The following is a 22,586-nucleotide window of genomic DNA, read 5'->3' as shown; positions in this document are numbered from 1 at the left end:
AGTGGAAACATGAATAGGGGGATACTGTGGGCATCTGCAAAATGGAGGTTGTATTGTGAATGCTTCCTTGTCTACTTTTATGCCCTTTCCTCTATTTTCATCATTATTCCCTTTAAATTAGAACTGCTTTTTCACTAGGCATCATTTCATCTGGTTCCACTTTGATGAAAACAAATGGTATTGTTATTCCAAAGAGATGTTTGTTAAAATCCCAATTAAACATAGGTCGCATTGTTTCCTTCATTTGTAATAATTAGAATGTGCCTGTAAATCTACAAATAAACACAATGGATGGGAAAAGACAAAAAAAATTACACTGGGACATGATACATTAAACAGGACTCTATTCACACAGTGAAACCAAAGGAGGCTAGTCTTAGGAGAGGATCACAAAGGCTCAATAGCTATGGAATATTATTGTATAAAATCATGCTTATTGACATGAACTCCAAGGAATGGAGACAAGAGGTTTTTGTTATTTTACTTATTTTGTTTTGTTTTTCCCCTTTATCACTATTTTTGATTTCTGTCCCTTTTTTGTCTTGTTAGTAAGTTTATCTGTTTGGGGGAGCACAGAGATGGTGGGATAAAAGGTGAATAAATAGATACTAGACACTGTTGAAAATGGGGAAAAACTGTGAGAAAATGAGGGAAAAGGTGGCATTGTTCGAAAGAAATGTATTCATTACCTGACTTCTGTAACTGTAACTCCGCTGCGCGTCACCTTTATGGTAAAAATAACTTGAAATAAAAATTGGAAAAAAAAGAGTGAGTTTGTGATGGTGAAATGTGGACAGTGACTTCCTCCAGGGCTCTTCATCATTGGCCTCTCTATTTAATCCCACCTCAGGGGAGTTAACACACAGAGCCGCCTGCCTTGCTCTGCAATGCTCAGGTGCATGCTATTTGAGAGTAGCTGAGCATCTCACAGGAAATAATTCCTTCATCACTGGTTGATAATATGATAGCTTCTACCTCACTGGGAGGAGGTTATCCTCAAGTCACACAGTTAAAGGCGTTCCTCCTTCAAATGTTCGTATTCCAATTGAATCTGTCATTTGTTTGCACAGGGCTGAATCAAACAAAATCTCAGTTTACAAAGCCACTCAGCATCTGAAAATGTCTTCTTTGCAGGGATGCAATGAATGTGAAACATGACTTGAACTTTTTTTTTTTTTTTTTTTGCCAGAGGTAAAGGGTCTGTGTGGAGAATTTGATCCAGACCAAAGCCTGACTTGACATGCCGACATTAAAAGTGTCAGGAGAATTGTACAAGATGTGTCCCGTGATTGTTTTCTGGGCCAGTGGCCCTTCTAACTGTACTGTATTTCAAGCATTATCCCACACTTGGAGGCTGTTACAGAGCAAGGAGACATGAAATGGTGACACTAGAGGATGTAATGGGTGTAGTAAAAATAATCCATTTGTTTCTGTTATATGTATTTTAAATGTTTGGGTCATAAGACCCTTGAGAATGTGCCGACAATCAAGTTTCTGACAGGCTTCACACTGAAATTAGTTATAGGACATACACAGATACATTCTACCAACTTCCTATAACTTTACTACTTTGCTTTGACTGCATCCTAATTTAAGGGTTAAATTCTAAGTATTTTTTCAGTGTTTTTAAAAATAATTTTTATTGAGATTAATAATTACATACATTTTATAAATTTCACAGTATTGTTGGATAGTGAGATTTAGTTAAAGTTACAAACACATTTTAATCTTCACAAGGCAAATTGTCATTATCATGGTATATAAAGTTTGTGAATTCTAGAAACCTTGACAGTACAACTATTTCTTCCAAATTGGGTGATAAGTACATTTCTTTCCTTTTGCTTAGTGTAAGCTGTTCCCTCTAAGTATTCTTTAACAACTTTTTTTGTGATAAGGCAAAACATTTTATTTCCTTTATTCTAAGTAGCATTCTTTTTATTTTAAATGCATTTATGCATGATACCCTCCTTGTATGGTAATAGACAAAAATATGTGTGAATGGTTGTTGATGAGAACAATTGAGAAAGAGTGAATAAGTGAAAGTATCACTTTTAGTTTTTCAATTTAGAATATAAACCAACATAAGATAGATGGAGTGATACTCTGTTGTGCTTCCTTAGAAATTTTTTTGTAGCCTTTCTGGGCCTCAGATTACCTACTCAGAAAAATGGGTGCAAAATGATTTATCAAAAGTAAGACACTATTCATTGAAATATACATCATTATTATATGTACCACTAAGGAAAACAAAATTTACCTGAAATCATAGAGATGGTTTATTATATCTTAAAAATTGTTGTTTTCTTCCTTTCTTGTTTTTTTTTTTTTTTGGTGGGGGAGGCAATGTTGGTACTGGGAGTTATACTCTTGCTTGGCCTTTGCACTCAAATCTTGGAATTCTGCCATGAACCTAGCTTGGCATTTTTGCTAGCTGTTTGGGGATTGAGAATTTTCTGCCATGGCTGGCTTCAAACTGCAATTCCCCGAGTCTCAGTTTAGAACTAGGATTACAGGTGTTAGCTACCATTACCCAATTAACTGTTGCCTTTTTAATAGACTTTTTTTTGTGTGTGAGTGTGTGTATGCGTGTGTTTGTGTGTGTACCAATACTGGGGTTTGAAGTCAGGACCTGCATAATGTTCCTTAGCTTTTCTGCTCAAGGCTGGCTCTCTCTCTACTACTTGGGATACAGCCCCATTTCTGGTTTATTTTGGTGGCTAATTACAGATAAGTGACTCAAGAGACTTTCTACTCTAGCTAGTTTCAAATCTCAATCCTCAAATCACAGCCTCCTGAGTAGCTAGGGTTACAGGTGTGAGCAACGAGCAATTGGTAAAATTGTTTTTTTGCTATTGAAAGTCCTTTTTAGTCTTCTTTTAGACACATAAACAAATTAAGTTTTTGATTTCTATGTGTACAATAACAGCTATAATTAAGTAGTTGATTAAGAAGCAATGAAAAATTAAAATGATTATAACCAACCATCAAGTACAGATGCACCCAAGGTTAGAGGTGAAAAACAGGAAATGTTCTTATGACTTCATGAACCAGTTAAATCAATGACTGTCATGAAAAATCACTTACTTGTATACAACAGGTCATCATGTAACTGAGGGAGCAAAATTGGACATACTAAAGATAATCTAATTCTAAACTATAGAACCTAATAATACACTCTAGAAATTCTATACTATGAAGTTAATTGGGGGTATAGCTTTTTAGTATAAAAGAGAAAAATGACTTGTTTTCTCAGTGTAATTGTTGCAGCAGCTACTCTGTCAATCTGATATCTAGTATTTTTTTAGATTTTTTGTTTTTGTACATAAGATCTATAAAAAATGTATAAAAACTTCCTGGTACTTCTAGATAATGATACTCTCAACTAGATTTTCTTGTTAATGTGGAAGGCCATGTACAGTGCTCTCTAACAGTGAGTTTTCCTTGTGACTGACACATAAGTACAACCTACTATAATACTATTTGCTTTCTTTTCAGCTTCTACCAACATTCTCCTCTGATGGGTATCTTTAAAGAAAATGATTGCTCCATCTTTCCAGGTGTACAGACTTTAGGGCTTTCTATAAATATCATGGAACTTACTTATTCCAACTTGATGTACTCATCCTAGCCAACTGCTGCACTAAAGTGCTTCTCAGCCAAAAGAAGTATCTTTGGCATCATCGGACACATGCTGCAGAAACTCACCTTGCAAGGTAAACGATACCAAATTATTATTATTATTATTATTATTATTATTATTTTGGTCCGGTCATGGGGCCTGAACTCTGGGCCTGGGCACTGTTCCTCAGCCCTTCAGTTCAAGGCTAGCGCTCTACCACTTGAGCCACAGCGCCACTTCCGGCTTTTTTTTCCTGCTTATTTGGTGCTGAGGAATAGAACCCAGGGCCTCAGGCATGCAAGGCAAGCACTCTACCACTGAGCCACCTTCCCAGCCCACGATACCAAATTATTAACTTTCTGGTTCACTCAAGGAAATAACCCACTGGACTACCAAAAAGAAAAAATAAGTTCCTAGGGAAGAGCTCTCAATGGATCAAAATGTTTATATTTCATAGTTAAATCCCAATCATCTATGTAGAGAATGTGAATCATACTTGTGAAAAGTCATCACTTTTGTTGTCAATCATTAAAGACAGAATCAGCTATTGTCAACATTATATGTATTCTTGTCCGTGAGAATGAGATGTAAAATTTATACTTGGAAAATCAACACACTTAAAATTCCTTGTCTTCCATATCTTAGAGCCATATGTCCTCTCAACTTGTATCTTCCCAAATTATAGAAGCCTTCCTTTAAATGACCTAGCCACACACCCTTCCTTCCAGAGGGAACCCTAGCATAGGGACATTGGGTCAGGGCCAGTAAATTCATCATGTGCTCCTCTGCTGCCCTCTACTGGAAGTATCAATAACTTTGTATAAGGCTGCCAGAAGGTAGACGTGTGTGTGTGTGTGTGTGTGTGTGTGTGTGTGTGTGTGTGTGTGTGTGTGTGTGTGTGTGTGTGTGTGTGTGTGTGTGTGTGTGTGTGTGTGTGTGTGTGTGTGTGTGTGTGTGTGTGTGTGTGTGTGTGTGTGTGTGTGTGTGTGTGTGTGTGTGTGTGTGTGTGTGTGTGTGTGTGTGTGTTCCTGAGGCTGTCCCTGAGCTCTACTGCTAAAGCCTAGCGCTCTACCTCTTGAGCCACAGCCTTACTTCTGGCTTTTTTTGGTGGTTAATTGGAGGTAAGAGTCTCAAGGATGTCCTGCCCAGGCTGGCATGATCCTCAGATCTCAGCCTCCTGAGTAGTTGCCTGGTGCCAGCTGTGTTTAATAATTGAAAAGGCATATGCTGATAAAATTGCTACTTTGGAAAGAAGAAATCACAAAGGTAACTTAAAAAGAATAAGGGGTATTTTTGATAATTACTCAAAAATTGCTACTTTGATCATTATTATAATATACTATTCCCCAAACATGATCCATTATGCTAGACTTGGCTGCCTTTTTAGTAGCTGAAAAAATTTCTGAAGATCTTGTTAGGACATCTTGCTATTCCTAGATAAGTAAATGAGTTGAAACAAGTCATAAACTCCAACTTTCACTTAGGGTCCTAATCTTCATTTCTTTCTAAATATATCATTTTTATACTAAGGATTGAACTCATGGCCTCACACTTGCTAATCAAGCACTATATAAATGTCTCCTTTCTTTTCTGAGAAAAGAAGTTTGTTTGTTTTCTTCTTGTATCCAAACTAAAATGGAACTGATGGTCATTTCCTCCCCCCCCCCCATTTTATTGTCTGACCAATTTATCTTTGATGAAAGCACAACTTTCCTAGTTTTCCATTTCCTTCCTCCTTCAACAAATATATTTACTGAGCATCCTCTACATCCTAACTACCTTGGAAAATGGGACTACAGTCTTCATGGAACTTACAGGAGATACAGAGATTTTTTTAACAGAAATAATTTCAAGAATAATTATTTAATTATGTTTTATTGGAATGATATCAAAATCAGAATAGACAGTTTATATACAAGATCATGAATGGATGACCCCAATGAATGGAAAAGTCAGTGTGCCTAAAAAGAATGGGGCTACTGAATGTCACCCTTGACTAGCTATTCCCCTAGACCAGGGGACAGTTTGCCTTTAACAGTGATGCTGTTTGTGACCCAGCCATAAACAAAAATCATGAGTAATGCTGCCTGCTCTCATTTGAACTCCTACCTTACCATGTGTCAGGGAACCTTGAAACAATAATTGTGCCATCAAACTTTATAGACTTTAGGGCTTGATATAAATTCCACGGGGCTCACATATTCTACCCTGAGGGTTTTATCCCAGCTCTGTGCAACACCAGAGAAGAGACACTGTTGGATTCACAGGACATTCAGTAGAACCATAGGATAACAGGGAGACTTTAGTACTGGGGCTCAACAATTCTGGAGTAAAGAGTACTTTAAACTCGCAAACCAAAACTGAAGTCAAATATTATAGGATGCAGCAGGTAATGTAACTACCGGCTACCATAAAATTAAGACTCTTAGGAAGTAAGTGAAATGGAAACATTCAATAGCTTAAAAATAGTGATGTCCCCACAATACTTGGTTGACATTCAAGAACCATAAATATCTAATGCATGTCAGAACATGGGGAAAGGTAATGAAGAAACCAGGGAATGTCAGGGACAACGGAATTAACAGACAAAGACCCTAAGGCATCTATTCTTATTTTTACCAAGGATGTATTGAAGACATGGAAGACATATAAAAATAAAAGAAAATAACAGACATCTAAAAATAATAGAACACTTCTCACATGGAAAAATGGAACAATGCATAGGGATAATGTATCAGACAATGAGAATTTGCAAGAGAAAACTGCATTGAATTCCAACAACATGTATAAAGACTATATGAACTGAAGCACAGAGAAAATAAGGGCTGAAAAGAATGAATGGACTTCTATAAACTGTCTGACAGTATATCAAGGCTTAATGTGTGTGTCTTTTGAGTGGCAAGGAGAGGTAACAGAGAAAGGAAAATTTTAAATACTCAAAAAATCCACAAAAACCCAGTGGTTGGAAGCAGTGTGAATTTGATTCATACTCTAAATGCATAGATTTGAGAAGCTGCATAAACTGCATCAAGAGTAAATACAAAGGAAATTATGTACAGTAGCAAGAACAATGCTGAAGATTAACAATAAGGAAGACATTTGAAAAAGCAAACGAACAAAGGAAAACTCCTGCACACATTCTGTGCAAGGGAGCAATGATCAGAAACAATGCAAACTAAAAGACAGTGGCACTCTATCTTTAAGACATGGAAGGGGAAGTACTAAATAACTTAGAATTCTATACCCTAACAAAAATATCATTTAAAATTTTAAGGTGAGTGAAAGATGCTTCCAGAAAAGCAGAAGCTAAGAGAATTCATCCCAGCAAGGAAAAACAAATCGTTTAAATAGGGATACAGGTGGACCCATTGCAACAATGAGATGTACAAGTCGTTATGTCGAAAACGAACTTTACAACTTTGGTGGGGGGGAGGGGGGAGGAGGAGTGGGTGGGAGGACAGGGGGAGGATGGGAAGGGATGGGAAGGGGAAACAAAGGAGGAGGCTACAATGCTTGATAAGAAATGTACTCATTATCTTGCCCTTGCCCATGTAATTGTAACCCCTCTGTACAGTATTTTCACACACACAAAAAAGTACTTCATAGTAAATGTTACTGGAAGTCAAACAGGCTGAAGGAACATCTTTCCAGATAGAAATTTGAGCCTGCATTAAATAGTAAAGAGCTTCACAAATGGAGGAGAATGCATATAAAAGGATCACATTTCCGAGTTTACTTTGGCTTTTAAATACAGAATACCATTTGGCTTTAAAAATCATTAAAATTATAACCAAGTTAAATAATTGAACAAAATACCACAAAAGATAGGAACACAGAACTACGCTTTTAAAGTACCCTTATGTTGTATGATAAGTGGCATAATATTAGTAGACATACAAATGATACATTAAAGATACATGGTGTTGATCTTTAGAATGTAAACCTGTAAGTAAAAAGGAGGAAAAGGTAGAATACTAAAAATTACTCAGTCAAAAATAACACAGGGAAAGATAAAGAACAGATTACAATAGAAATAAACCCAACAATACTATATGCAAATGATCCAAACATTCTAAGTGGAAGTTTGAGATAATCATATTGAATTTCAAAACTGCTAGACTGTACATACATCTATATGTATATGTATATATACATCTATATGCCATTTACAAGTAATGAAATAAAATGTAAATGCAAACATAGATTAAAATAAATATATTCCATGAATATGTTATTACAAAATAGAGTAAATATATAGAGATGATACATAATAGATGTATCATCTATATCACATGTACGATATATATATATATATATATATATATATATATATATATATAATTTTTTGTCAGTTGTAGGGCTTGGGAAATCTCCCTAAGCTTCTGCACTCAAGGCTCGGGCTCTACCACTATTAAGCCCTAGCACCATTTCTGGTTTTCTGGTGGTCAATTGGAGATAAGAATCTCATGGACTTTTCTGCTCAGTATGGCTTGGAACCACAATCCTTAGATCTCAACTTCTTGAGTAGCTCTTGATTACAGCCATAAGCCACCAATTCCTGGCTTATTGTTTTAACATATATTTATATTAGAAAATATTTGTGTCAGTTTTAGGGCTTCAACTCATGGCCTGGGCCACTATCTCTGAGCTTTTCAGCTTACGACTAGCCCTCCACTATCTGAGCCACAGCTCCACTTCTGGCTTTTTTTTTGGTGATTAATTGGAGATATGAGTCTTAAAGACTGTCCTGCCCAGACTGTCTTTGAACAGTGATCCTCAGATCCCAGCTTCTTAAATAGCTAGGATTACAGGTGTGAGACACTAGCACCTAGCAAAATTCTCATTCTTGCAAAGCCTAGATAAAATATCACTGTCTTTGAAGGTCTTTCCTGAGACTTACTAATATCATCACAGTGAATCTTGACTTGCTCTGTGACCTAATTATATGCTTACATGTCTTTTATGAATCTTAGGTAGTTCATTTTAAATTGTAGCCCAAGAATGTTGCTTGAACTCCAGCATTAAGGAGTAGTATGGGACAAAGAAAGAGAACATAACTACTCCTCTAGAAGGATGTCAAAGACAACTAAGGAGATGACTGTATTCAGGCTGTTTTTAAACAGAACATCCTAGGTCTAAATGACAGGGCCACAGAGTGGAAATATGGAAATAAAAGGCAACTTGAAGTCCTATGGCTTAGCTCAGAAGGATAATGATGCTAAGAGGAAGGAAAGAGGAATAAATCAAGTACTTTAGTTTTAGTCACTGGAACCAGAGATAATCATGAAATATTTCAATGGAAATCAGTTAAAGATGTTAGAAATACTACTTGACTTGTTGATGATGAAATGAAAGTTGGTATACATCTTGAGGTTGATCAAATGGTTTCATTTTCTCAACAAAAGGTACCAAAATAGATAAGCTGTGGGTTGAAGACTTAAACTACCTATTGGCAACCTTAAGGGGAATAGGTTGTGTACAGAGGTATTTGTTTGTAACTGGGCTCAATCATGTCTTGTAGTGTTTCTCCAAGGCTGGAGAAAGATTGTCCTGCACTGATTTATCGAAGTGCCCAGAACACAGTATTACATGTTTCAATGTCTTTGGAACATTCTGGATTTGGAGATAAAGGTCTTCTTTACTACTGGTCTTTACACGTTTCTTTAAGAGTACAGTGCTTTTCATTTAGGGGAAAATATACATGTAATTTGTACTTCACCTGTTTCCAAGTAATGAAGGTAGATTGCAAGATGAGAGTGAGGGCAATGGGCAGCTCTTTTCTATCTTGGAGAAAACCCAATAGGCTTGGGGTTCAGAGTCAAGGTAGAGCCCTGATAAAAAAAATAAACAAGCAAATAGAATCAATAAGACAAATGAAGCCAGGAGATTATAAAGAAAGGAATCTTGTGCATTCAATCTCTTGTCAGACATTGAATTTCAGAATGTACAAGGAATTTAACTTAGAGCAAAAAGGACCCCATAAAACGCAAATTTAAAAATGCAATTAACATCCAATTCAAAATGTATCAATGAAGAATTTAGAAATAGTTCAACCTGAATAATCATCACAAAAATGCATCAAAGCCACAATGAGAAATCAAATGATGGGGGGGGGGGGAGAAACAGAGACAGAGACAGAGAGAAAGGGAGGGAGAGAGAAGGATGGAGGAGAGAAGGAAAGGAAGAAGTGCAGAAGGGAGGGAGGGAGAAAGGGAGGGAGAAATGTTGGCAATGGTGCAGAGAAGGGAAACTCACATACTGTTTTGGAAAACACAAAGTACCATGGTCACTATGGAAAACTGGATAAAATCTCCTCAAAAAACTAAAAAGCAAAACAAAACAAACCTATGATCTAGTAATCCCACTACTAGTATGTCTCCAAAGGAATGGAAAAGAGTCTGTTAAATAGACAATCGCAACCCGCTTGCTTCCTGCCCCCTTGTTCACAACAGACAAGACACAGAATCAACCTAGGTATTCATCAAGAAGAATGAATCCAATTAACTCTACAAACACAATTGGATAGCCTTCATTTATAAACCTTCTGAACCTCTTATTATTTACAACACCACAGATAGAACTAGAGGACAGTGAAAAAAAGTCAGGAAAAGAAAAGACCACATGCTCTCACTTATACGTGGGAGCTATAAAGTTGATCTCAAAGTAGAGAATAAAATAGCGTTTATCAGAGTAGGGTGCAGGGGAGAGAAGGATGCTAACACAGGCAGGCAGTTGGATAGAAGAAATAACTTGATGCTCTATATATAGCACAATAGGATAACAATGTCTGACAACAATTAATTAACTATTTTGAAGTATCTCGTAGAGAGGATTTTGAATCATCTGAAGCCAAAGGAATAATACACGCCCAATTACATACACCAATTACTCTGATAGATTGCACATTAGACACATGAATTGTCACAATGTATCTCCTATAAAAACATAAGCATTTAGTAAGTCACTTACAAACAAAACTAAACATAACCAGATACCAAGTGTTCTTGCCAAGAATAGCTCCTCAGGAGGTTCCACATAAGGATCAAAGTTCAAAGTGCCAAAGTATATCAACTGTGCAATAAAAAGGTAAAAAATTTCCAAGGTAGTTACATTTTCCTGAATCTACTCCTTACTGTCCACCCCATCCTTACCCTCGGAAATAAAAGACAAACAAACAAACTCATTTTCGAAGAACTTTCCAACACAGTTAATAATACAAATAGATTATTCTTCTATTTGCATTTGTATTTACTCTGTATTTTCCCACATGAGAGCACATTGTGTTTGTAGGAGGATTGGACACATCCATGCCAGGGGACCACACAGAGGCAGGCAGGCACAGGAGAAAGATTATTATAAGGTTTATTAGAGGAGCCATATTTCACCCAACAGGGAGCACATGGCCTCCATCTACATCCAGGTAGCAGGAGGGTCTGAGGGGAAAGGAAGTGAGGTAGATGGGAGTTCAGGTGGGTCTGGGCAGAGAGAGGGAGGGACTAGCTGTATCATGGGAACTCCAGGAAGGGGAGGGGCCCAGGTCTGGGTGGAGCTGAGGACCAAAGGTGAGCATAATACTAAGTGTTCAATTTATTATCTTTACCATTTTCTTCCACAAATGTTAATCATTTCACAAATATTCATTGAACCTACATTCTGGCCATACTGTCTGGCTGGAGAAATAGTTTAATAAAACAGGTGTGATTCCTGTCCCAAAGAAGCTAGCAGTCTAGTAGGAGGTGAGAAATCAAACAAGTAGCTACAGACTGTGATTTTTAGCTTTGACAGGAGAGCAATCCTAAAATGAGCTAAAGAGTGTGTGTGGGGGGGGTATGTGTGGAGAGGAGATGGGGGGGCATCAGGTTTGAGGTCAGCTGTGAGAAAAACTGGAGAAGTAGGGAGACAGACTACTGCAAAAGCTTTCATTATGATGCCCAATGATTCTCTTTTATTCTTTAGAGCCACCATTTTTGGACAATCAAATAAGATATCACAGCTCTCTGCACTGAAACATAATAGTTGTTCAATAAATGTAAATTTTTTAAATTAAAAAATTGTTTTTCGACATAACAACTTGTACATCTCATTGTTGCAATGGGTCCACCTGTATCCCTATTTAAACGATTTGTTTTTTCCCTTCCCCTCCACAAATTATACCAACATCAAATACAGTGAAAACAGGGGTTATATCGTGGTGGAGGGGCATACAAAGCAACAAAGAAATCATCTTATAAATGTTAGAAACAATTTCATGAAAGAAAAAAAACATCAACTTATTTGACCTTTTCTGTTTGACTCAGACATACGCTGGTTTTTGCAAATAAGGGAAACCATGGGACCTATGTTTCTTTGGGCCTGGCTTTACTTCACTTAATATAATTTTTTCCAAGTCTTTCCATTTCCTAACAAATGGGGCAATGTCACTCTTTCTGATGGAGGCATAGAATTCCATTGTGTATATATACTAAGGGGCATCTGGGTTGGTTCCGTATCTTACCTATGGTAAATAATGCTGCGATGAATATAGTTGTGCTGGTAGCTTTAGGATGGTCTTGTTTGTGATCATTTGGGTAAATGCCCAAAAGTGGGATTGCTGGGTCATAGGGGAGCTCTATGTGGAGTCTTTTGAGGAACCTCCATATGGCAAACTTTACAGTTTTGTTGGGGGGGGGACTATGGGAAGGGATGGGAAGGGGAAACAAGGGAGGAGGCAACAATGCTTGATAAGAAATGTACGCATCTTGCCCATGTAATTGTAACCCCTCTGTACGGTATTTTCACAATAATAAAAAAAATCGTTTGCAATCTAGCAGATTAATCCAACTCATTAAGTCTGTTCATCTATAGTGGTATGTTTTTGCCACCTGAATATCATGTTACTGCCCGTGTATAGGACAGCAGAAACCAGAGCTTGGCTAAGCAGTGAAGACAAGGTTGTGCATCCTTCCCCATGGTCTTGAGCAGTGGAGCATGCAAACTTCCTGATCCTCATGTCTTGGTGCGAGTGGATTGACCGGCCCCCAGGGGTGTCTGCTAACACGGGACACCCAGTCCCAGGGGGACTCACGATGCGTGAAGAGCTCAAGTAGGCCGAGCCTCTGATTTGAGTCTGGAAACTGATAGAACCTGGGCTGTGCAACAACCTCAGAGTCCCGCAGCTGTCCACTAACCAACCCCGAGAAGATGTGTCTCAAGAGGGTCGTTCTACCTTGAGATCCTCCTGGGGGTGAGGGGGGTTATGACCCTGTGACCCTTGGCTTTGCCTGTGTCCGTGGCATCGCTGTTCCACCCCAAGCCGACCAGGAACCCAGCCTGGGTGCGGCGGCTCTGCCTTGGCCAGAGCTCGGCAGCTCCCGCGGGTGAAAATCCGGGTCAGGCTCGGGGTAGTTACCGACTGGCCCGGGATCGGGAAGGGCAGGCCCGGAGCCAGCAGGACGTCTGTCCGTCTGCCCCCGAGGCGTCTTCCTCCGTCTGCTTTCCTGCCCACGAGGCCGGCGTGGCCTCGGGAAGGGTCCGGGCCCAGGGCGGAGGCGGGCCGGCCAGCTTTCCCCCGAGCCGCGCCGACCGGCCGGGGACCCGGGGAGGACGAGCGCGCCGGGGTCCGGGGGCCGGGGGAGGACAACTCGGCCCCGCGGGGTGAAAGCCGGGTCCCAGCCGTCACGGCTCCGGCACACGCGCGTCTCCGGGGCTCAGCGGGGCGAGGAGGGATGCGCGCCAAGCCAGGGGCTGCAGGGCCCAGGCGGGGCCGGTGCGGGAGCGGGCAGCCCCCGGCCGCCGCCGTTCCGGAAGGGGGCGGGGCCTGAGAGCGCGCGCGCCGGCGACTCCGCCCCGGCCGCGCGCGCCAGGCCGCTGAGCCGCGCGCCGAGCGGTCGATCCGGGGCTCCCCCGCAGCCCGCGCTCCCCGCACGTCGCCGGCGGCTCCACCCGCCGTCGAGTAAGTGCGGGAGGGGAAGGGAAGGGAGGGGAGGAGGGCGAGCCCGCGCGGCGCAGTGCCCGGATGAGCGGGCTGGCGGGAGGGGTCCCCCCGGGCCGCGCGAGCTCGAGCCCCCGCGGCGCGGAGTCGGGCGGGGGCCCTGGCCTGACGGTCGGTTCTCTCTCTGAACGCACAGGTCCTACCCCGTCATGGAGCTCGCCTTTACCCCGCTGGAGGCCCTGCTTCCCGCCGGTACGGTATTCCTCAGCGCGCCCCGCCGCGGGGTGAAGGGTTAAAGGCTCCCCCCCACCCCGCCGCGAGTCCACGGTGGAAAGGACCGGGACGCCCTTAACTCCCGGCCTCTGGGTGCGTGGCCCAGCCTGGCGCGTGCCTCAGTTTCCCCGATGGACACCTTGAACCCGGGCCAGGCCGAGGTGTGGTGCGGACCCCAGCGCGCACCGGGCCTGGGGGGATGCACTTCCAGCCCCCCTGCCGGGCCGGCGCCCACCCAGGAAACCACTCAGTCGTCCACAAGGTGTCCAGCAGGTGCACCACTCACGCAACGGATTCTGTGGGTTTTGTTTGGGGAGGGGCTGAGCCTCGAACCCAGGGTCCTGAGCGTCCCAAGCAACTTCCCCGCCAGTGAATTACACACACACCTGCAGCCCTGCCCCCGAAGGGTTGGTGTCTCTTCTCCCTGTAACCACTCTGGTGGCTTGAGCTCAGGATTTGGCCTTGACTCGGCTGCCTGGAGGCAGGCTAGCACTCTACCACTTGAGGCCCTCCATCTGCCTGGCTTTTTGCTGGCTAATTAGAGAAGAAGTCTGGTGGATTGTGCTACCTGGGTTTTGGAACCTCTTGTGCAGGATTAAGGATTTATTTGTTCTTAAAAACTAGACTTGGAATCAGTTGGGATGAGTTCTGTTGGCAGCCTTCTTTAATTTTTATTTCTTGTTTCTTGAATATTTGTGCAGTGACTCAGGCGTGAACATAGTGCCTGAGCTTTTTTTGCTCACAACTAGCACTCTACACTTGAGCCACACTTCCAGTTCCAGTACTTTTGCAGAATAATTGGAGATAAGAATCCCATTGATTTTTTTTTTTTTTCAGCCCAGGCTAACTTGGAACTGTAATCCTCAAATGTCAGCCTCCTGAGTAACTAGGATTATAGGCCTGAGCTATAAGTGCCTGCTGAAGCATTCATTCTTATGGCTAATAATGGACTTCTTTGTGATAAATTTGTAAGGTGATATGCATTTTTAATCAATGTATTTTTAGTATGTTTCCACTGAGAAGGCTTTTTAAAAAAATGTTTGTAATTACTCCTTGTAAATACATGAACTCAAGGGTCTTGTTTGATTGGATCTACATCAGGTAGTAATGGTGAAACACTTAAAGTAGGTGATGAAGATTCCTTACTCTTCATTGACTATGATAAATTCTTTATATATACAGTCATGAATATCATAAGGACAAGAATGCATTCTGAGAAACCTGATCTTAGATGTGCCCATCATAATACCTTCACAAGGTAGATACCATGTCTCGAATCTGAATATTAGGGGACTACTCTTGTGTGTGTGGTTCATTGCGGATGGAAATGTTATTATATGGTGCATAACTCCATGTTATTTTGCAGATTGAGGAAAACAACATTTTCTTTTTCCTTGGCTAAGTGGTGGCATATGTATTCTTGCAAACATTTACTTCTTTAGTTTTTCCCAAGTTAAGGAAAAGTGTCATCCAGTAACCTTTTGCAAGTTAAATTTCAGTAGTTGTCAGTTTTCCAGTAGTCACAGAACCAATAGGATTTCCCCAAATAAACATCTGATGAGGTGGACTGTTGACTTTTAGACCTGTTAACTAAAACCCAAGGAGCAGTTACTGATGGCTAATGTGTTCTGGATTTAAAGATTTACAGAGGCTGTGAGTGCTGCATAATACAGATCGCACTGAAGAATTAGAATCTTTGGGCTTCAGTCCTATCTTTACCATTTAGTAATGACCTGACCTTGTATTTCTGTTTCTTCATGTGTAAAATAGATATATGTCACAAGTTCTTGTGAGCCTAAATGAGTTAATACACATAAAACACTTAGCTTCAATAGCTGGAAGCTATTATTTTCAGCAGTAAGTCTGAAGGGAAAACAAAAAGTCAGTTTTCAGGGTCAGTGCTGAGATGGAAAAGTTTGGAGTAATATACCAGGAAAGGCAACTCTACTGCTTCTATGAGAGTCTCAGTGGGGAAGGCCTTAACTCTGTGAGTCCGGGCATTTGAAGCAGCACAATGGGGCCAGGCCCATGAGGAGCAGTGGTATCCTGTATCCCGTGTCCATTACACATCCATGGAGATGGAATCTAGTTCTTCCCTGGTGGTTCTCAGAGGTAGTTCTTTTTGTAGAGATTCCTGACTCATTTCTAGGTCTGGTCTTAAAACAAAGGTCTCATAGCTCCCTCTCCCCTACCCCTTTTTGATAGATAGATAGGTAAAGAGAGAGAGAGAGAGAGAGAGAGAGAGAGAGAGAGAGAGAGAGAGAGAGAGAGAGAGAGAGAGAGAGAGATTATAGACAGATGACCATCCCTATCATAAACTTTTAGTAAATCAGAGTAGGAATGTAAAATGGTTACATTTTTGAGTCCTGTGTATTTGTGTGTTTTGTTGTTTTTCACTGGTCCTGGGGTTTGAACTCAAGGCCTGGGATCTTGTCCCTGAGCTTTGATACTCAAGGCTAGTGCTCAACCAGGTTGATCTACAGCTTCCTTTCTGTCTTTCTGGTGGTTAATTGGAATCTCCAGTACTTGCCTGTTAGGAGCTGGCCTTGAACTGCAATCCTGAGGTCTGAGCCTCCTGAGTATTTAGGATCACAGGCCTGTATTGTATTGTCAAAAATGCTTTAGTAATTTTTTTGGGGGGGTGGGGGTGGTTGGTGGCGGTGTGCTGATCCTGAGTCTTGAACACAGGGCCTTACTTGTTCCTTAGTTTTTCACTCAGGGCTCTCTACCAGTTGAGCTACACCTCCACTCCTGGCTTTTTGGTGGTTAATTGGAGATTAAGAATCTTGTGGACTTTGCTGCCCTGGCTGGCTTGGAACCAAGATCCACAAATCACAGACTCTTGAGTAGCAGGGATTCCAGACCTGAGCCGCCAACACCCAGCAAAACACAGTTCTTGGTCACATTTTCCTAGCAATTACGTACATTGCTTAGGAATGCCTATAGTTTTCTGTTTTTGTTTTTCCTTTTTTTCTGTTTTCTGGATCTGTGCCGCCCAATATGGCAGTGACTGGCTAGGAAGCTGAAATGTGGTTTAGTCAGGGGGGATGAGACTCAAGGAGGGGGCCAGATAGGTGAATGGGTAGATACTCAATGTGCACATGTGAAAGCGGTGCCAGGATGCTTGTGGAGATGGGCTGGGTTGGGATAGATGGGGTGGGTATGATGGAGGGGTGACACTGAGCAAGATGCATTATATTCAGAAATTGATGTGCATATATATGTGTGTGTACATTGTGTAATGTGTATTTATAAAGAGATGAATTGATAGATTTGATTTTTTTTTTTGGTCCCGTCGTGGGGCTAGAACTCTGGGGCTGGGCACTGTCCCTCAGTTCTTCACCTCAAGGCTAGCGCTCTACCACTTGAGCCACAGAGCCACTTCGGGCTTTTTTTCTTTTTGCTTATGTGGTGCTGAGAAATAGAACCCAGAGCCTCAGACATGCAAGGCAAGCGCTCTACCACTGAGCCACCTTCCCAGCCCCATGATAGATTTGATTTTTTTTAAGAAATAAATTTTCATCTCTTTGTGGTACTGTAAAGAAATTTCTGGCCAGCTACTGCATAGGGATATAATAATTTGTTATCAAGACTCATCTAAAAAAAGTCTTAGACTCTAAGTAATAGATTTTAGAGTTTCAAGGACTTACTCTATTTTAGCTTCCCACCCCGTCGTAATTCTGTTTTTTCTTCAGTGTTCTAGGAAATGTCCTTTGTGTGACTGAGGATGGTTTCTTTGGTGTGTGACTCATAATTATTGATTCTTCCTTTTTATTGCCTTCTATTTATTTATAATGCACTAAGACTTAGTGAAGTATCTACCCTTCACTTTATATGTGTGGTGATAGTTTAACTTTTTCCTGAAATTGCTTTTCTTTGTATTTGCTTTGTTTTATATTGGACTTTTACTTAGTTTCATTATATTTGATGACAGTTTTTTTTATTCCTCTTCTTTGTTAATGACCAAATTGTTAATTTTGCTTTGAGTAATATCTCGTCAACTTTATACATCTTTTTCCACATCATCTCCAGAATCAACTTCTGTGCTTCTGTGGTGTTAGTGTATGTCACACCCCTCCCCATCTTTCTAGCATTTTAATAGCGATATGCTTTTAGAAACTGAAACTACTTAAATATAAGAATAATCTCAAGTCTTTTGGAAAACCAACTTGTAAATTGATACTTTGTCACATTGCCAGAAAGAATACTAATCTTTCAGCTGAAAGATTGGATTGAACCCATGATATTAACAATGCTAAAATGTTAAAGCTTAATATAAATGAGAAGAACATCAAATTTCTAAATTTTGATATATGAACACCAGATGCCTTGTGGTCTTCTAGGAAAATACGGTGGATTTAAACAATGTGAGTTTGTTCATTAACTTTCTATCAATTGAATTTTATTACCTGTTTTTTTTTTTTTCTTGGCTAAATCCATCAGGAAGAGTTATTCTTGCTGGGTGGCAAACAGATGTTCAAACGAATGGATTTTGTTGGGAAATTATTCCTGTGTCTTTATCACACCATTGTCTTCTGAAGTATTCATTTTTCACACTGAGATAGTTTCCTTTGTTTTTATGACTTCTAGTGAATTTAAGCTTTTGATATATTCTTAGGTCATGTGCTAGAAGGTTTTGGCTCTCAGCTCAATTTCTCTTGAAAATCATTCTTCCAAAGCAGGAAAACAGCTCTTGAGGTTTCTTCCAATCTGAAGCACCAGTGCTATGATAGTGAGCCCTATGAATGCATAGGGGGTCTCCTTCTTCCTGCTGGTACCTCTGTGGTGCTATCTTGCTTTTCTGCTTGAGCATGCCCAGGTAACTCTGCCATACACAGAGACTAAATACCATAGTTAGACAACTCATTATCAAAATCATCTCTATTTAAGACAAAGGGAAGGTTACATTTGTGTGTCTTTATTTTCCAAGTTAAATAGCGTAGAAGACCCAGGTCTGTTTCCTACATGTTTGCCCCCCCCCCCCCGCCCCATTCCCCAAAGAGGAATCCCCATGAAATGCTTACTGGAGCCTGCTTCCCAGTATTTTAAATGACAACATCTACAGGATATTGAGATTCCTAGACTGCAGGTCCTAGTATATCGTCAGAGGAAATAGTAGTGCTTTAGGACTTTTTACACACACACACCCCTAAAACCACCACCCCAACAAAAAGTAGGAAAATGGGATTGTTCCATACCCTTGATTTTACTTATAAATCTATTTGTGTGGTGTTCTCAAACCTTGCCCAAGCTCTGGTTCTTATAAGGAATATAAACTCCCAGGTCACCCACTTCAGAGTCACTCAAAAACAAAATCTACCTTCTACTTACTTTTCCTTCTTTACTTATTTGTTGCTTGTACTCAATCCTAGTGCTTACTATGCAGGCACTGAAATGCTCAAGCCATATCTTTAACTGTTTGCTTTAGTTTTTCAGGTAGGGTTCTGCACTTAAGATAGTCTCACTAATTACTCATTTATTGTGGCCTGGCTGACCTCCAGACACAATGCTGTTAATGTAGATTGCTTTTGCTGTTTCCAATGGGCCGAGCCCTCACAGCCCTTCTGGCATCACAGCTCGAAGAAACTGCTAGGGTGGCAGCCCTCTATGTTAAGTTTGTAGCTTAACAGCAGGCAAGCGGGCAATGCCTGCTAATGTTAAGTTCTATCTTCAGTCGTTGCCTCTGATGCTGTAGCCTTCTTGGGATCTTCTGTCAGGAATTGGATGAATGAAATTCACAGATAGAGAAGGGTAACTAGAAATATTCAAATATATTCAAAAGACAAGTATCTTGGCTGAAGACTTCTACTGCTCTGTCTTGGTGTATATCTGCTCTGTCTGAGTGGCCCAGAGTCTTTGGGTTCTTATACTCTGGAGTATGATCTGATTGGTTGCCCATATTGTAATTAGTTTTGGAAGGTAACTCTTTATTGGTTGGATCCCACAACATTCAGATAGGTTATTAATTTGTAGTTCAGGTTCCTTCTGCAAATCCTATACCTAAGATCATGAGAAAGTTATGGAAAATAGAAGGTGTTAGGGAGAACCACAGACCAGATGTTTGGTAACAATGTCTCCTTTGCATCTGGTTTTGACTTCTTAGGCTAAGATGCTGTCTGGGGACCCTGGATCCAAAACATATTCTCTTTCACCATATCAGAGGACTTTTTCTTTACTTACATTAGTACTACAAGAAACATTCTCACCCACAGGAAGCTCAAAAAAATGGACTAGGAGACACAAAGTACAGTGTAATGGAGACTTCAGTGGTTAGCCACCGTCTTTCAGGATCTGTGAGGTGGACTGGAGCGTGGGTGCAGCTAGAACAAGTTTTTTCCCTCTTGGGGTGAAGTTCTCTCTCCCAGTTTCTCATTGGCTGAGTACTGTGGGGTGTACATTCTTCTCAGACATTGCCTAAGTTTTACTATTTTCTTAGAAGTTACCTTTCTATCTCTCTTCCCAGATGCCAGATGTAAGTTGTTACTTCTTTACAGTGGTATTTTCTTTGTTTCCCCTTCATAAGTATCCATTCTCTGACATTCTTTGTGCTTGGGGACTTTCCAGGTACAAGAACTTTATGGTTGCATCTGTGCAAGCAAGCTCCTAGTAATTATTAGTTCAAGGTCAGGTCACATCCCTAGCTTTGAAAATGAACCACTGATAATGATCATTTCTTATAGTACCAATGCAAATCTAAGCTGGGAAAATAGTCCAAGAATGGGACATAAGCAAAAGATATTACTACATGTCCTTTCAGTAGAACATTGTGTTTTTTCTAGTAGATCTTGAAGTGATAATATACAGGTAAACAGTTTTGTCATTCTTTTGGTAGACCATTTTGTAACTCTGTAGCAGAAGTTAATATTTATCCCAATGATTCTTACTCTTAATACTGTACACAGTTCAGTGGGGATATAACTAACTTATTTTTTTTCTTTCCCTCCTTTTCTCCCTTCCTTCCCCCCTTTTTTCTCTCTGTATCTCTCATTCTCTCCCTCTTTCTCTCATTTTTTGCTACTCAAGATTGAACCCAGGGCTTCAACACGTGCTCTACCACTACAGACACCTCCTTTTGCTTTTTAAATTTGTTTCTTAGATAGGGTATGGTACTTCTCTCTAGCCATCTTCAGACTGTAATCTTCTTACATGTGCCTCAGAGTGAAAAGATCATAATTGTGAGACTCAATACTTAGCTCAGTATAGTTGATTTCTTCTCTGAAGAAGAGATTTTCAGAGCTCATTGTTTTATAATAGGGATTATTAACCATTAGTTTTATGGTACTCTTATATAGCAGTAATTCTTTTCATGGTTCTACCGGGATTTAAAAATACCTAACACTTGATTTTTGTTTTTAAATTAAGGTAAAGAGCTATTAATTTGTATAGTGTCCCCGTTAGTTCATGGATGCCTGAGTGCTTTGGTACTAGGTTTGGGAATATCTATTAGCAAATAGATTTCAGTGATTGCCTGCAAGCACATTAAAATTCGAGCTAATATCCTCATTATTTGATTAATAAAATCTCTGGCATGTGTTAATTTTATATATGCATGAAAGTTATAATTTTAAAGATTTTGGAAATTATGCTTTATTGGTTGATTTCATTGTTAATTCAAAAGGTGTGTAATTAGGTCATCTTCTTTTGAACTTGATTTTTTTTTTTGCCTGTTAATGTTCTCTTACAGGCCATGGGTATTGAAAATTATAATTCATCTCTTAAAAATAACATAGAGCAAAAAATAAATAACATGGAGCATGTCAACCCAGTATAGTGTGCCGTGGGCCTAGACGCATAGCTTAGATGCTTAATGCAATTATTATTATCAGTGAAAATCCATACAAGCAGAGAAGTAGCCAAGGCAAGGGCTTGCTCTGTTCTCATCTTCTAGGAAGGTGTGCATGATATTGCAAACTGTCATGAAAATGATTGTGGGAGGAATTTCATCTATGTAAGTTCTTCAGGTTTTCTGGATCACCCAGCAAACCTGTGCCACCTGGAACTTCTAGCTCATTGGAGAGGGAGCCTTTTTTCCTCAGTAGCTAATTTCAACCTGTTCTTTCATTAGCATGGACTGGCTGAGCTAGCACCTGGAAATGACCCAGACATGGCAGAAGGGAAGAAGAGAAAATGAACCTCCCTGGGCCTCTCTGTGTGAATCTGTATTTCCTCACCTGTTTCCTAAGGGAAATGAATGCAGCATTCAGTACTCTTACATTTGAGCAACACTTCCATGGTTTTATGCATTTCAGTTTTTGTAAGCTCATCTCCTGTATTGTTTTGCTTTCCAACTATAGAAATTATCTTTTCCCCACCAAACCTGTAAATGTTGGAGTGAACTCTGAATATTTTTTTCATTCCTTAAAGTTTTTAAATTTTAGCATTTTAGTTGAAATTTGGAAATAGAGTAGAAGGTAATTGGTATAGATAAGATGCTCAAGGAGAAAGGGTAACAGAAACTGATGAGGGATGTCTGGGAACATTGACCTGGAACTTGAGGAACACAGAAGAGGCAGGGAGGGAGGAGAGGAGACAATAGTGAACATTCCCAGATGTCTAGTGTTCGTATCAGTCCAGCAGTTTTCAAAACCAGGGTAGTTTGTGCATGGGAATCCTGGTGGCAACTTTATATAGCTTTTGTTTAAAGCTATAAGACAGTTTATACCTCTGATTTTGGTTATCTTGAACTAAACTAAGAGTATCATGGGTATAATTGGTCTGAAAGTTCTCTCTTGCCTATTATCAACTCACCTGAAGGAGTGTTAGGGGCTAAAACAGATCTATCAG

At 40.3% G+C, this 22,586-nt stretch overlaps 1 protein-coding gene and 1 long non-coding RNA gene across 6 annotated transcripts in view; one reads left to right on the top strand and one right to left on the bottom strand.

Moving 5' to 3' along the window:
- Nucleotides 1-13,389, bottom strand: part of LOC138809895 (uncharacterized) — a 112,482-nt gene extending 99,093 nt beyond the window's left edge. The window contains exons 1-2 of the long non-coding RNA XR_011366969.1: nucleotides 12,825-13,389; nucleotides 9,339-9,450 (exon numbers count right to left, since the gene is read on the bottom strand). This is a non-coding gene — a long non-coding RNA (uncharacterized lncRNA). The remainder of the gene's footprint in view (nucleotides 1-9,338; nucleotides 9,451-12,824) is intronic.
- A 78-nt stretch (nucleotides 13,390-13,467) lies between these two features.
- Nucleotides 13,468-22,586, top strand: part of Tpk1 (thiamin pyrophosphokinase 1) — a 237,047-nt gene continuing 227,928 nt past the window's right edge. For 2 of the 5 annotated variants that reach the window (XM_069996966.1, XM_069996960.1), the window contains exon 1: nucleotides 13,919-14,075. In XM_069996966.1, the coding sequence (XP_069853067.1) occupies nucleotides 13,934-14,075 (142 nt within the window). In that variant the 5' untranslated portion in view covers nucleotides 13,919-13,933. Of the gene's footprint in view, nucleotides 13,551-13,725; nucleotides 13,782-13,855; nucleotides 14,076-15,041; nucleotides 15,061-22,586 lie in introns of those variants that run through there. The other 3 variants (XM_069996963.1, XM_069996961.1, XM_069996964.1) reach the window with 3 other exon arrangements.

This window comes from Dipodomys merriami, unplaced genomic scaffold, assembly GCF_024711535.1.
Source record: "Dipodomys merriami isolate MVZ:Mamm:240054 unplaced genomic scaffold, mDipMer1.0.p SCAF_5, whole genome shotgun sequence".
In the NCBI taxonomy this organism is placed as follows: domain Eukaryota; kingdom Metazoa; phylum Chordata; class Mammalia; order Rodentia; family Heteromyidae; genus Dipodomys; species Dipodomys merriami.
The sequence above is the reverse complement of the archived record's forward strand: the minus strand, read 5'-3'. Positions and strand labels throughout refer to the sequence as shown.